This window comes from Punica granatum, chromosome 6 (assembly GCF_007655135.1).
Source record: "Punica granatum isolate Tunisia-2019 chromosome 6, ASM765513v2, whole genome shotgun sequence".
NCBI lineage: Eukaryota > Viridiplantae > Streptophyta > Magnoliopsida > Myrtales > Lythraceae > Punica > Punica granatum.
The window spans coordinates 27,136,678-27,150,360 of record NC_045132.1 but is presented as its reverse complement, the minus strand read 5'-3'; the positions used below and the strand labels follow the sequence as shown (position 1 = coordinate 27,150,360).

Below are 13,683 nucleotides of genomic sequence, written 5' to 3'. Positions count from 1 at the left end.
TTGTCATGTTACATGGACCCATCATTTTTTTTTTCTTAATGGGTGAGATCATGAGATTTTCTTAATAAGTCTTAATAAAGTGCTGATTTAATTCCTTTCTATGCTTCTACAGTATACTGAGTTTCGCTCTCCTCTTTCCTTTTTGGGAAGCAAATGGCTGATTACAGTCAGTTATTGTTCTCCATGTATTTTTGGTTTTCTAATTTCATAAATGATAATACGCTTGCTGTATCTAGAATGATTAGTAGTCACCTCCAGATCTCACATAGATACTAATTCAAAATCCAGCCTCAAAATCTAACATTATCTCAGAGGGGCATTCAATTAGTTCCAAGTGTCAAGGCTTCAAAAATAATTCAACCTATAGGAACTGAGTACGAAATAAGTAAGCCATATCAATAATCAACATGGTTAACTTTTCAGATTAGACATTAGTGATTATCTCAAAGTCTCGTAAGTTTCACCTCCAAGAAAAGTACGAAAGAAGATGCTTAAGTGGAATCTAAATACACAAATATGTTAGAGATAACACATGATGTTCGGGAAAACCAAAAAAAAAAAAAGGAACTTTTTTAAGCCATGGCAGGAGTTGTACCTGGTCTGGTCCTTTTCCAATTTGGCTTGATGGACAGGCAATCATGGGTTTTCGATTGGAATCGACGACGTTCAACCTGATAAAGAGCTGAATGAGAGGAAAAGAGAGATAATTTTGAATGGCTATAATAGTTGTGATGAGAAGATAGAATTGTACAATAAAGGAAAGCTACAACTTCAACCTGGATGTGATGCTGCTAAGACTCTGGAAGCTGTCATTACTGATATCTTAAACCAAATTCGAAATGAGACTGGGAATGTGAGTTTTTTAATTTGCATTTTTCGGTTGCAATACTTGGGAAATAAATCATATGCAATGCAAGAAGTCTCTCATCTCTCTTGCTCGCTCGTTTGTTTAATGTTTGACAGGTTTGCATGAAGAAACTTCACTAAACAGTCCATTAATCATGTCACAATGTGGTTCAAAAGGGGTTACCCGTTAACATTGGTCAGATGATGGCATGTGTGGGTCAGCAATCAGTCAGTGGTCGCCGTGCTCCTAATGAGTTTATTGATCGGAGCCTTCCCCATTTCCCAAGAGAATCAAAAACACCAGCAGTAAGTTCACCTTTTGTAGTTTAGGCAATATGATCAGTTTCAATATCGTGGTACATAGTTTATTTATATATGAAAGCAGCTTGTAAGTTTGTGAAATTCCTTTAGTGGCAGACAATTGTGGTTGTTCTCTTACCATGAATGAACTCGAGATGCAACTTTACCATATGGTAGGAACTCTCATGTGGGAGATTTTTATACAACAGAAAAGTCATCGAACTGTGCTTTTTTGGACGTTGCGATATTAATATCCAGTAAGCGATATAATAACTTTAGATGCAGGCGAAAGGATTTGTTGCAAACTCATTTTACAGTGGTCTGTCAGGTACTGAGTTCTTCCACACTATGGGAGGACGTGAAGGTCTAGTAGACACAGCCGTAAGTATAATCTTTCTAAGATCATCCCTTTGATCTTTTGAAGCTTTGTGAACTGATGTAGTTTTGTGCCTAGTTAAAGTTTACTACGCCAAGTTTTGACACACTAAGCCGTTTGCGTTATCAATAAAATGGATTGCACTTGTCCTGGGATAAAGAAGAAAACAGCAAGAAAGTATGATCCATTTGAAAGTTAAAAATATAACTGAGGGTCTAATAAAATGGATTGCACTTGCACTTGACTCTGACATTTGTGACGACAACAAATGAAGTCTTCGGAAGACTTGTCTATTTAGTACGAAAACAAAGTGAGGAATGCAAGTGGCGCAATAGTCCAATTTTGTTATGGTGATGAAAGCGTGGACCCAACGCAAATGGAAGACGAAAATGGATTTCCATTGAATTTGAATCGTCTGTTCATGAAAGTCGAGGTATAAATCCGATCAATTCCATCCTTATGCAACTTCCAATGTTTTCTGAGGAGGACCATTAATTGAACTGGCCAAGCATAGGTTCATGAATTTAGTATGTGGGTTATGCAAGAGAGAAAAATCTAATTTTAATTGGAGGAATATGAGATGTTGTCCAGAGCAACCACTACACTGAGCTTTGGACAAGAACTGGCTGTCCGGTCCTTCCAGTTTGTAAACTATGATCTTTCTCGTATTTGATGGCAACTATGTCTAATTTCTTGAGCTGCATATGTTTCAATGATGTCTATTTGCAAGCCACATTTCCTCCTCGGCGAGATAAATACCTATCCCCAGCATAAGTGGCTGCTATTATAGAACAGAAACTTCCAGAATCTGAAATTGTTCCTGAAGGGGCCTTCTCTGATGCATCCAGGGCCTTTAGAAAATCCCTGTAAGTCCTTTCTCCTGAGGAAAATGAGAGAAGTTCAAAGTTAATGACCAAGTTAGTCGACGAAAATCCTGCAAAAGATTCCAAAGATTGTTTATCAAGTTTCAGAGAAAATTGGCGGTATTACTGAGAAGCAGCTTAAGGTAAATGACTTTATTTTCTTTTTTAAGTTTATTTTTTATATCTTTTTCTTCTTCCCCCTGCTATCTAACCTCACATTCTTCTTCACTTTTTTGATAGGGATTTATTGATGCTTGCATGTCGCATTATTATCAGAAAATAGTTGAAGGTGGAATGGCCATCGGAGCCATTGGAGCTCAGAGCATTGGAGAACCAGGGACTCAGATGACATTGAAAACCTTCCATTTTTGCTGGAGTTGCTAGCATGAGTATCCTTTACTTGAGCATATTTACTCTTTCCTCTGTCTATTGGGTCATCAATATAGTAAAGATACTATTTATCATTGCCTATCCATAAGTTGCATTTCTTTTAGCTCATTACCAGATGTTACACTCAGAGTTCCTCGTATCAAAGAGACCACAAATGGATCCAACAAAATACTTACACCCATCATTACTGCAGAACTAGATCAGGATGACAATGTGAACATTGCCGTATGATAAAGGGCTGAATTGATAAAACAGTCTTGGGGCAGGTACTTAGCTTTTTTTATCCCCTTCCTAGAAACGGAGTATCGATTTTGTTTGTGCGGCAAAAGAATTTTTGGCAAAAAGATACACAGCATGTTTGAAAAGTTCTTTGTGTGTCATTCCTAGTACATTATAGAAATTAAGGATGAAAGCTGCTATTTTACTGAGACAAGGTTGGCATGATATAAAATTTTCAAGAACTTTCTTTTGACAATCCTTTGCTGTTGGTCCTCCACCTACACTTTTGTCCATGGAATTAGGACCTCGCTTCATTATCCTATTGTTAACTTTGGAGAAAGGGAAATGATCATATTTTCAATAAATGAAGATTGGAACTCATCTACTTATTTTTTGAATATCGAATTGTCGCTTTTTATGCAGATTGCCAAGAGCATAAAGATTGTTACGACGTCAAGATTGGCATCAATTGTTATCACACTGGACATGGATATAATTGCAGAGTGAGGGAGTCTATCTTACAAACTCCAAAAATCAAACCAAAACAGCTGGTGAGGTTCCTTTTGTAGATTCTGTAGATGGCTTCTCTCTTTTTTATGTTGTGATTGTGTGCTAAATATGTATTAATGAACAGAAAAAATAATGTTCTTGATGCCCTCGATTGAATGGTACTGCACTTTGATCTCCATACTCTAAAAAAATACACTCCCAATGGCTATAGTGATGTGAAGGTGAGGCGACTGAACACAAACTAGTCAGTCCTTGCAGAGACAAATACAGTATATATATAATCTTGTATGTAGCTGGTTGTGAATATATTGCTCTAATATTGCTCTAAAATTTATTGCCAATTTTTTTAAAATGTAAATTTTTTTTCATAGTTATTACATAATATATATGATATATTGTAAGTCTTTTTGGAAATGCCCAATAAATTTGCAAATACATTATGAAAAATCGAAAAAAAAAAGTTTAAATATAAATTAGTGGGGAGACTCGAAAGGACTTTCTATCAGGAGCTGCGAATATACGAAAAAGACTTATGCGGCCCTCGCCCTCGATCGAATGGGAGATTCCCATAGGAGTAGTCTGAATTACACATGTTACATATAAATTCAGGGGGGTAAATTGCTCCCAAAATTTGTTGGATTTTGGACCGCACCTCCTTCAGCCTACGTAATGGGCCCATCTACCATCAACGGCCTGCATCGGCTCGGCCCAGGGCCCATTCTAGCTCCACCAGTTTTGCTTGTACCTCAACCAGAACCAGGTGTCATAATTGCAGTTGTCTCGATGGTCATTAATGGAGTTGGATTATCATCTGGCCCGAATTAAAAATTTAAAAATTAATTTAAAATAAATAAATAAATGGCAAGTTCGTAGGAGTCATCTGACAAGAAGGTCCGCTAACTGGGGCCAGACGTCACGCGCAATTTCACGCGCTGTCTTCCCACGGTCCCACCGACCGAAGCAGTATGAAACCTCGACGGTAACGCCTGTGGCATTTTATATACTCCCCAAAAATCCGTTCCCGCTCCTCTCTCTCCCTGAGGTTGTCAGCAGCTCCAGCGCCGTCGCCGATGGGAAGCACTACGGCTGGATCTCCCTTGACTCATATGCAGCTCCGGATTCCCTGCAAATCCTCGACGCTTGACCGCCACTGGCGGGGGACGGTCAACGCCGCCCTTCCTTCCTGCCAGACACGGCGGCGGCCCGTGGCTCTCGCAGTGGCGCCTTCTCTCCCCGGTGAGGGCGGTAGAAAGAGGATTGTGAAGGCTCAGGCTTTGGCGCTGAACGGAGCGGGAGTGCTAAAGGAGTTCTCATGCGACGGGATCACCAAGGACCTGAACTCGCTTCCGAGTATGGACCTTCCGTTTCACTGTTAGCTGATGAATTGTTTCGGTGCATCTGAAATGTTATGGATGTGGTTTTGATCGAGATTGATGCTATGATGATCCCGCTGGTACCAGTTTCAGTAATCAATAGTTTTTTCATTTGTGATTGATAGAACCTCTCTCTGTAACTGATTGCTCCAATTCGGTCTCTGATGGATCCCGCCTTCGAGTTGCTTACCAGGTATACTCCTCCGGCGAGCTGCATCGACTCCTGTTGTAGAGTAGAATCTCATGTTGTGTGTGCAACGTATTCTGATCATCTCATATGTTGTAGAGCACAATCTGCTAATGTTTCATAGACGAAGGTGTTCATGTATAAGCACAGTCCAATAATGGTTTTAACATTACAGGGTGTTGGAGGAGCATACAGCGAATCGGCAGCAGAGAAAGCATACCCAAACTGTGAAGCAGTACCCTGTGAACAGTTCGATACTGCATTTGAAGTAATTGCTCGAGCCCTGTTCTATTGTTTTTTGGATGGATAAAAAATATTGTATTGTTTATTACTACCATGTAATTTGGATATATGTTATTCTCATATTTTAATCGACTCTTGGCAGCCTTTCGCTGTGCATATGTATGTTTTTTGCCCCCTTCTGAATGGCCTTGAGAACTGATGATGCATTTATTCTTTCTTTCTTGTCATTTTCTCATCGGGGCCTGGGTGATGCATTCATTCAGCTGCATTGATGGTGAAGCTGCTTCTTGCATTAAAGTATCACGCCCACTATGTTTGAGGACCATCTCCCACTATGGTCTTATTAGAGTTCTTTTTACCTTCTCTTTTTGCTGGAATGAGGATATTTCTGAGTTACCTTATTTGTGGTGGAAATTATTCAAACATATGGGGGGTAACCTCAATCTGGTAAAGAGCTTACTTGGACTAGACACTTCTTGTTGGCGAGAGACGTTCTTCTTATCAAAGCTGGTGAAGTTTATGTTACATCGAAAGTATACAATAACTGACCGGCTGGTAACTTGGTAAATACACGAGTGCATAAATCAGCATGATTTATAAGACTTCCAGTCATGGATTAGCATCATCAGCGTTCATGGGGGGTTGATGGACTGGGTTTTGTCTGATGGCTCTGTTCAATAGTCTAAACAGATTTATCAGCTAATAGGATTCTTCCTGCCTTTCAGGCTGTTGAGAGATGGATTGTGGACAGAGCAGTTTTACCCATAGAGAATTCTTTAGGTGGAAGCATTCACAGAAACTATGACCTTTTACTTCGGCACCACTTGCATATAGTCGGGGAGGTGAAACTTGCAGTAAGGCATTGCTTATTAGCCAATCATGGTGTAAAAATTGAAGATCTCAAACGAGTTCTTAGCCATCCACAGGTACCAGTACAGCACTTGATTTAATTCTTGTGTTTCCACAGGAACAGTTCTAATCATGTCTGCAATTTACAGGCTCTTGCTCAGTGCGAGCACACACTAACGAAGTTAAGCTTAGTCAGAGAAGCAGTGGATGATACTGCTGGTGCTGCAAAGGTGAGCATAAGTTTGTTATAAGCCATCAATTTTTCGGGGAATAACATCTCTGCAACTTATGCTAATTGAAGCACTCATTTTGAGCTGGACTTTATTATGCTATGTTTGTTTACAAAATTAAATTTAACTTAAGTATACTTTTCCCTCAATTCAACAACACAATCATTACTTTTTTGTCTTTTTCTTCAAACTCTCTCTTATACTTTTTCTTATATATTATTACAATTAATTTTTTAATACTAAATTGTCTCAACTATTCAACATTTTTCCTCAATTTTACACTTTTTTTTCTCAATTCAACAACACAATCATTACTTTTCTATCTTCTTTTTCAAATTCTCTTACATACTTTTCTTAACTACTTTTGTTTTCATTTCCTCAAATCAATCTAAATCAAATTAAATCAAACTTAACTTCGTTGCCAAATGCTTAATATGTGCTATTTGTCAGATCAGGATCTGTATCCGTCCCTGTCTTGGGCTATGATGTCGACATGTAGAATTGTTACCTATTCATATTTCATATCTTATTGATGCAGCTTTAAGTTTAGATTTGGTGGATATTCTCATTTATCTTCTGATAGCCTTGCAGTTGCTGTCATGTTTGAATATTTTAATGTCAATATTTTTCACTTTTGCTTTGTCAAGATTCGTTTTAATATAATTTTTTTGAGATTCATTTGATTGGTTTACAGTAGCCAATTGAAACCGAATAATTTCCATTCATCGCTTAGGACAGTGTCCTGTTATATTCAACCCACAGCACTGAAATTCTTTTCTTCCATTTTTTGAGTGATGGATTTGGCTGGTAATCCTTATGGATAGGTTATGAATCTGTAGTTGCTATTCTTTATCTAATATTTTTGGCTGACTGCAAATTTATACGGTAGCATGTTGCTTTCCACAAACTAAAAGACTCTGGAGCTGTTGCCAGTGCTGCTGCTGCCAAAATCTACGACTTGAACATTCTAGCGGAAGATATTCAGGTTTTATCTTTAACAGAGCTATTGCTTGATGGTTTGGATTACACAATTGTCTTCGCTTATTATTTATGTCTTGTTTATCTATAGGATGATTCTGATAATGTTACACGGTTCCTAATGCTGGCAAGGGAGCCTATTATTCCAGGCACTGACAGACCCTTCAAGGTTAGCTGTCTTGATTGCATAACCATCAATTAATAATATCCCTGTTACTGTTTTCTATATGCCATGACTCCCCAACCTTCTAATCATAACTCTTTTATTTTTTTCTTTTGTCTCAGACAAGCATAGTTTTCTCTCTTGAGGAGGGTCCAGGAATGCTTTTCAAGGCTCTTGCTGTCTTTGCTTTACGACAAATCAATCTTACTAAAGTCGGTTCTCCCCTGCTTCAAATGTACTTGTGCCTTCTCTATCTGCTTTTAGCCTTTCACAATGAATGACCATTGATATGCTTTCCCAGATAGAAAGTCGACCCCTGCGGAAGAGAAGTTTGCGAGTATCAGATGATAACAATAATGGGACCCCAAAGTAATTTTTCACCCTGCAATTGTTTTTAACGGAAGCTATGTACTTTTGATTTCTGTCACGAGCTCTGTGAAAACACACCTCAAGATCGTTCTTGAGGATCTAACTTTACCTTTCATATGCTTTTCATGTTCTTCTACAGATACTTTGATTATCTTTTCTATGTGGACTTTGAAGCATCCATGGCTGATCAAAATGCTCAGAATGCCCTCAGGCATCTGCATGTGTGTACAGCTTTTCAACGGCCAGTATCTTAGAGTAATCAATTTGTTGACTGGATTTTGATGTGATGTCTTTCATTTGGCAGGAGTTTGCGACATTCTTAAGGGTCCTTGGGAGCTATCCAGTAGACACCAGCATGATCTGAATGGGCCTCAGACATGGTAATATTCTCCTCTTTTTATGCACTGCACTCTTTGGTGTGCAACCTTTGTTGGGTGATAAGAACCTTGATTTTTCTTTTTCCTACACATTTGCAAGCGGACTTCTGAACGGATTTTAGTTGGTTGTGAAAGTGCACTTGCTTATTTGTTAGGGATATTAGGTCGGAGGCCCTGTGTAATTCCCCATCTGTCAAGGTTCCTAAAGTATGATGACTTATAGGGTAGTGACTCTTAATTCAGTCGGTGATGGAAACTGGATTGATTGATCTTGGATTGGGAAGCAGGTCAAGTGATGAAACATGATTTTGATTATTGATTTGATTTAACAGGAAGCATGAAATTCAAAATGTGTCAAAAGTTGGTTACAGTTAATTAGCTGTTTTGTCTGTGATGCCTGCTGTTGAATTTTTAGTGGTGCTATTTTATAGAGTTCTGCTTTCAGCGGTCCTCTTCTTTGGTATCATAAGGACTGGACAAATTTGCTATGGAATATCATGATGTGTGTCTGCGTGTGTTTTAACTTTGGACTCTGATTGCTTCGGCTGTCTGCTGGGGTATAATGCTTAAATTGCTGGACCATGACATCAGTCTTAATTTATAACTGCAAAACTAGTATTGTGGCGTGTTATTGTTGATACAAAAATCGGGCTTCTATTTTATATATATCAAATACATCTTTTGAAAGCCTTCATGGTCTCACAACATCCTTTCTCTCTAACATTCTCTAACTCACTCAAATTCTCTTGAGGGAGTCTGCTCTTTTTTTCCTTGCCGAATGAAAGGTCTCCTTTTATAAGCAAGAAAAACTAAAAAAGTAATGGCAACTTGTTATCTGAATGTCAGAGCAAGTTGATCCCATTCCAAGTTGCCGAAATCAGTGGGTGCTTCCGAATCGAAGAATACCACTTGAAACTTAATTGATTTGTTTTACCTTTTATTTTCTCAATTTACTTCCTTGTCAGTTATGATTCCTCCCTCTATTAGTTTAAAGCTCGGTCTTATTCTCTCGAGTCAAGCTGGTTATACTGTTGCAGCCAGAGATTCCCCCCTCTATTAGTTAAAGCTCGGTCTTGTTCTCGAGGCAGGCTGGTTATATTGTTGCAGCCACACTTTCATGCGGTATCTACCGACTAACTATACAATAAGAGGAAGCAGAGGTGGTCTTCAAATTGGACTTGAAAGCGAATTCAAAAAATGGTCATTCTGTTGGACTTGAATGCTGGCAGCACTTTGTATCTTACCACTTTATGCCTCTGGAGACTGTTGGAAAAATCACCTTAGATTATGCAAAAATCAATTTATTCACTGCCAGCGTTGCATCCTTCACTGGTTTGTTTAGTTAGCTGACATCTCTGTTTTCCTGTCTGCAGGTTGATGGTAGTACTCCAAGAGAGAGAATTTCGCTGCGAATCTTTTCTTCTTTTTCCTCGAGTTTACTGGGTCTTTAAGATTCTCTTGTCAGAGTAGGCAATGGTCAATTGTGAGTATTTGTTCCGCATGGGCCTAGTGAGAATTGAGTAGTCAGTTTAAAGTCATATATTGTTTTCCTTTTTGGTCCTAGATGTCTGGTATCAATTTTTCTAGGGTAGATGACTATCAAACGGGTTATTTTTTCATGCAATTTTAGATGGCGTCTCATTTGACCCTTCTCAGCTACAATCTTGCATGTTGAGTCTCGGGCACTTGTACAATTCATCCCAGGAAAAATTCCATAGGTCGTGAAATTGCTGACCCCTTTCAAACATTTATGCAGCATATCAACAAATGGTTTACTCGTTTTTCTAACTCAAATGGACTCATTTCCGGTAGCCCAATGAAAGGTGGTGATCTAAGGTAATACCCAGTCTATTTACGGATGGATGAATGGTAATCTTTTGGCAATTGCCATATACAATCTGAAACAAGGGCAACATGGGATGACAGTACAAGAACTACAATTAAGCAGTATCGATCCGCATTGGCATTTTGCAGCATCACATCTTGAATATACGGGAAACAACATTTATTTGAAGACAAAAGGCAGACAATATTAAGGTACAAGCTGGACCGTCAGAACAAGAGATAAGAAACGAATGAACGATTTGCAGGAATCACGTCAAAAGACAAGTTAACCTCACTCTGGGATCATCACGCGCTTGATTAGCTGAAGAATCTCATTTCGCATACCAGCGACGACTGATGGAGTACCCTTCTCCTTAACTGCACAAAACCACAAATCCCCTGTGTCTCTATGTTCAGTGTCTTCAAACCAATCAAGTATAGTTCTCGTAATTGCAGTGACATACAAACCACAGTCATAACCATTCAACTGCTGCGGTGAACCACTCCAGTGCTGAAATTTTGCATCAGATACCGAACCAGAGACGCTCAAATACTTGATGACAGCTTTATAGAGTTGCCTTGCATATGGTTCATTCATCCTTCCTGAGCTATCGTGATGCACAAACAAGTTAGCTTTTCTCATGTACGCAAGCAAGCTCCAGTGAGAACCCCCCTCGGCCTGTTCCACATCATCATTGTTGTTGACTGGGAAAATCACGAGTTCCTTATCGGACAGCTTGAGAGGAGCCACAAAGTCTTTGAGGTCCTCAGCATCAGGGCAGTTTGTGATCCAGAAGGCAATTGAAGGCGGCACCAATAAAATGTCCTCGGAAGGGTGGGACGAAGAGAGATAGCTGAAATAGAACTCGATGATGCGGTCATTGAGAAAACATGGACCACTGAGAATATCCAGATCCGATCTCCTGAGCACAACATCATTGTAGCTAAGAATCTTGTCGTCGGCTGAGGAGTGTCCCATGGTCTGTATTTCTACTGCGCAAACCAGACCATATTATTTCCTTAGCAAGTTTGAAATCTGCAGCACAAACAAAACCGAGCATGTTCAGGCAAACACTTCAGTCGAATGGTGATAGCCCATTTCTAGAGATATCCTGACCCCCGAGGTGGTCGAAGATGAAGCCAGTGCCATTATCGATCATACAAGCACAACAATCAAAGAAATCGTCCAGGCTAATCGAGTCAGGAACTTGCACTCCATTCATTACCAGTTTAATAGAACGCGATCTCTAATCTAACCAGGACCACATTGCAACTAATCATAGCATCAACCAGTACTCCACAAACACAAGGCAATTAAACAGTTAACTGGCACTGGGTTAATGTCAAAATAGCAGCACAGACCAATCGAGCACTGAGATGGACAGAAGCTACAATCCTCTTCACACCCTTCCCGCAATCCACGGAGCCTACAATTTGATGAACCATCGTGGATAGCCAAGCAAGACTAATGAATTGCTCCTTGCAAAAAGGGCAACGTATTCTGCTCTGCATCCGATGTATCATCTGTTTCATCAAGTCCAAGCTGAACGAACAAATTTCACTTAACTCGAATGGAGATCGAATATCCATTGACTTCACAAGGAGGAAGCTCACCTCCCGAAGTTTTCAAAACAGCACACGATCGGAAGAGCAAGAAGACACACTGGCATGAGAAGCACAGAGGATTGAGATTGGAGAGACTTACATGAACCTGCAAGACAAGTAGCTTTTCGAGAGGTCGGTTTCTTCTTCTTCTTCTGCCTCAGATAAGCGTGATCACTGAAAGAAGATGGAGCAAACAAACAGTTGAAAACGCTGAGCTGAGGACGGGAGGAAGGAGACGAGCTCCGACATCGCCAAACCGGAGAGAGTTCCAGAGCCGGTCCATAGTGAAGATCATCTGGACCGGTCGACCAGACCGGAAAATTCTCTCCCCAACCGCGCCAGGCCCAGTGGGCTTATGAAAATCAGAAGTGGGCCGGCACTGTTGGGCTTCTGTGGGCCCTAATGGTGCATCTAACCCAACTAATTCATCTAACATAGTAGCAAATGTGGTAAGAGATTAAAGGGTCCAACTTTACATAAATTCTTAAAAAAAAAAAGGGGAACTAAGGGCCGAAGCCGAATATATGTCCCCTGAAAAAAGATAGCTAAGTCCGTTAGAAGGAACATTGAGAACATGGACAACTATAGGAAAACCAACAGACCTCCATACCAGCCAATCTACACGGGAACTTCTTTTTTTGGTGAATAATTACACAAAAATTTCATTCATTAAGTATGTCTCGCTTCCACCTCCAAATTCTAATGAAGATACTACCGAGCTGTTAGCAGAAGACCATGGAAAGTTGAATTTGAGCAAGAGCTACCCGAAATCTCTCCCTCACAGGTGATGAATCAACCTCGAAAATAACACAATGGAAAGCTAAAGAGACCGAGCCAAATCAAGTTCGGAGATAGCTCCTCAAAAGTTCAGCTATAACAAAAGAGGCAAAGCAAATATTATGTATGAAGTCACTAATCAGTCTAATCCAGTTATCTCCCTCATCACGAATCAATCCCCCCAGCTGGCAAGATCTGGATTACCTCTAGAAACAACTCCACTCGAGTAGACTTTAACCCATCTCATCCGTCTTAGCCAAAAGATGTTACGCCACTTCCTCAAGGGAGAGTTGATAGTCTTCAGAACCTGCAAATCTTCTACAAATCTCTCTTTATTTGTCTGTCTTACTTCAACACAAGGGCTCGACAAGATCAAATAAAAACATTTAAAAGCTATCTTATCACATCATTCTACTAACAGTTCTTCCACTCTTTAAAAATGGCGATGATTTCCTCTACTAAATATAGAGGATAAACTTCTCGTAGTTCATTCAAAGTAGGGGATGACATTGTGGAGGGTTTGGAACACTTATATCCATCGTATACTCATATTCTTTAAGAAAAGTCAATCCTAAACCATTTTCAAATCCGTTAAATTTTTTTTAAAAAAAATTCTCATATCCATCCCTGCCAATTTAACGAAAATCTACTTTGAACCCATTTTTCGCCCGTTAATAAGTTTGCGAGAAAAAATTGTATGAATTTATCATAACATCCGATTTATAGAAAATGATTTGACATAACAAAAAGTATTCAAATACAAAATATAAATTCCAAACAAATAATTTATACGAAAGAAAATAAATCACAACACTGATAAATTCATAATATGTTCAAAAATAATTAACAATAACGCTTTCAAGTTCATAATACTAAATAAGTATTATAAATAATAGAAATTAGAATCATAATAAAGGAAAAAAGAAAATAACAAATGTTATTTTGTAAATATGGGTAATATGGAAGGTAATTTAGTAAATTTATGTTTGACGGTTTGGGACTAATTTTTTAGTAAAATCTTAATTTCTTGCCAAGCCCTACAGGGTTTTGACCTCAAATCTCTAAATTATTTATATGACCCAATGAATAAAATCCTTTAAGCACCTATGAAGTTTTAAGATGGGTGAAATACCCATTTATATGAACCTGTTACCATCCTTAATTCAAAGATAGCCATTGTAGTTTTATTCATACTAAGCAAAGA

At 39.0% G+C, this 13,683-nt stretch overlaps 2 protein-coding genes and 1 pseudogene across 4 annotated transcripts; 2 read left to right on the top strand and 1 right to left on the bottom strand.

Annotated features, from left to right (window-relative positions):
• The first annotated feature begins 153 nt into the window (after positions 1 to 153).
• LOC116212319 lies at positions 154 to 3,501 on the top strand (annotated as a pseudogene).
• Positions 3,502 to 4,420: 919 nt separating this feature from the next.
• On the top strand, positions 4,421 to 10,020 carry LOC116210833 (arogenate dehydratase/prephenate dehydratase 2, chloroplastic-like). Its single transcript, XM_031544917.1, has 12 exons — positions 4,421 to 4,854; positions 5,003 to 5,070; positions 5,240 to 5,332; positions 6,033 to 6,233; positions 6,306 to 6,386; positions 7,276 to 7,371; positions 7,456 to 7,533; positions 7,650 to 7,739; positions 7,829 to 7,896; positions 8,036 to 8,117; positions 8,201 to 8,276; positions 9,647 to 10,020. Exons 1-11 carry the CDS (start codon positions 4,575 to 4,577, stop codon positions 8,258 to 8,260), a joined length of 1,197 nt encoding a protein of 398 aa, XP_031400777.1. The 5' UTR covers positions 4,421 to 4,574; the 3' UTR covers positions 8,261 to 8,276; positions 9,647 to 10,020.
• A 112-nt stretch (positions 10,021 to 10,132) lies between these two features.
• LOC116210834 (NEDD8-specific protease 1) lies at positions 10,133 to 11,961 on the bottom strand. Of its 3 annotated transcripts, XM_031544919.1 has the most exons (3): positions 11,803 to 11,951; positions 11,460 to 11,640; positions 10,133 to 11,133 (listed from the first exon to the last, which is right to left on the bottom strand). In XM_031544919.1, exon 3 carries the CDS (start codon positions 11,074 to 11,076, stop codon positions 10,390 to 10,392), a length of 687 nt encoding a protein of 228 aa, XP_031400779.1. In that variant the 5' UTR covers positions 11,077 to 11,133; positions 11,460 to 11,640; positions 11,803 to 11,951; the 3' UTR covers positions 10,133 to 10,389. The 3 variants fall into 3 exon arrangements, with proteins under 3 accessions (XP_031400779.1, XP_031400778.1, XP_031400781.1); XM_031544918.1 differs by lacking the exon at positions 11,460 to 11,640 and having other exon boundaries at positions 11,803 to 11,961; XM_031544921.1 differs by lacking the exon at positions 11,460 to 11,640 and having other exon boundaries at positions 10,133 to 11,090; positions 11,803 to 11,947.
• Between the last annotated feature and the right edge of the window lie 1,722 nt (positions 11,962 to 13,683).

Bases quoted from the DNA above. Each gene is read 5' to 3' on its own strand.
- LOC116210833 (XM_031544917.1), top strand. From the start codon at position 4,575: ATGGGAAGCACTACGGCTGGATCTCCCTTGACTCATATGCAGCTCCGG. The intron at 5,071-5,239 runs GTATACTCCTCC...TTAACATTACAG, and splicing joins GCCTTCGAGTTGCTTACCAG to GGTGTTGGAGGAGCATACAG. The intron at 7,740-7,828 runs GTCGGTTCTCCC...ATGCTTTCCCAG, and splicing joins GACAAATCAATCTTACTAAA to ATAGAAAGTCGACCCCTGCG.
- LOC116210834 (XM_031544918.1), bottom strand. From the start codon at position 11,076: ATGGGACACTCCTCAGCCGACGACAAGATTCTTAGCTACAATGATGTT.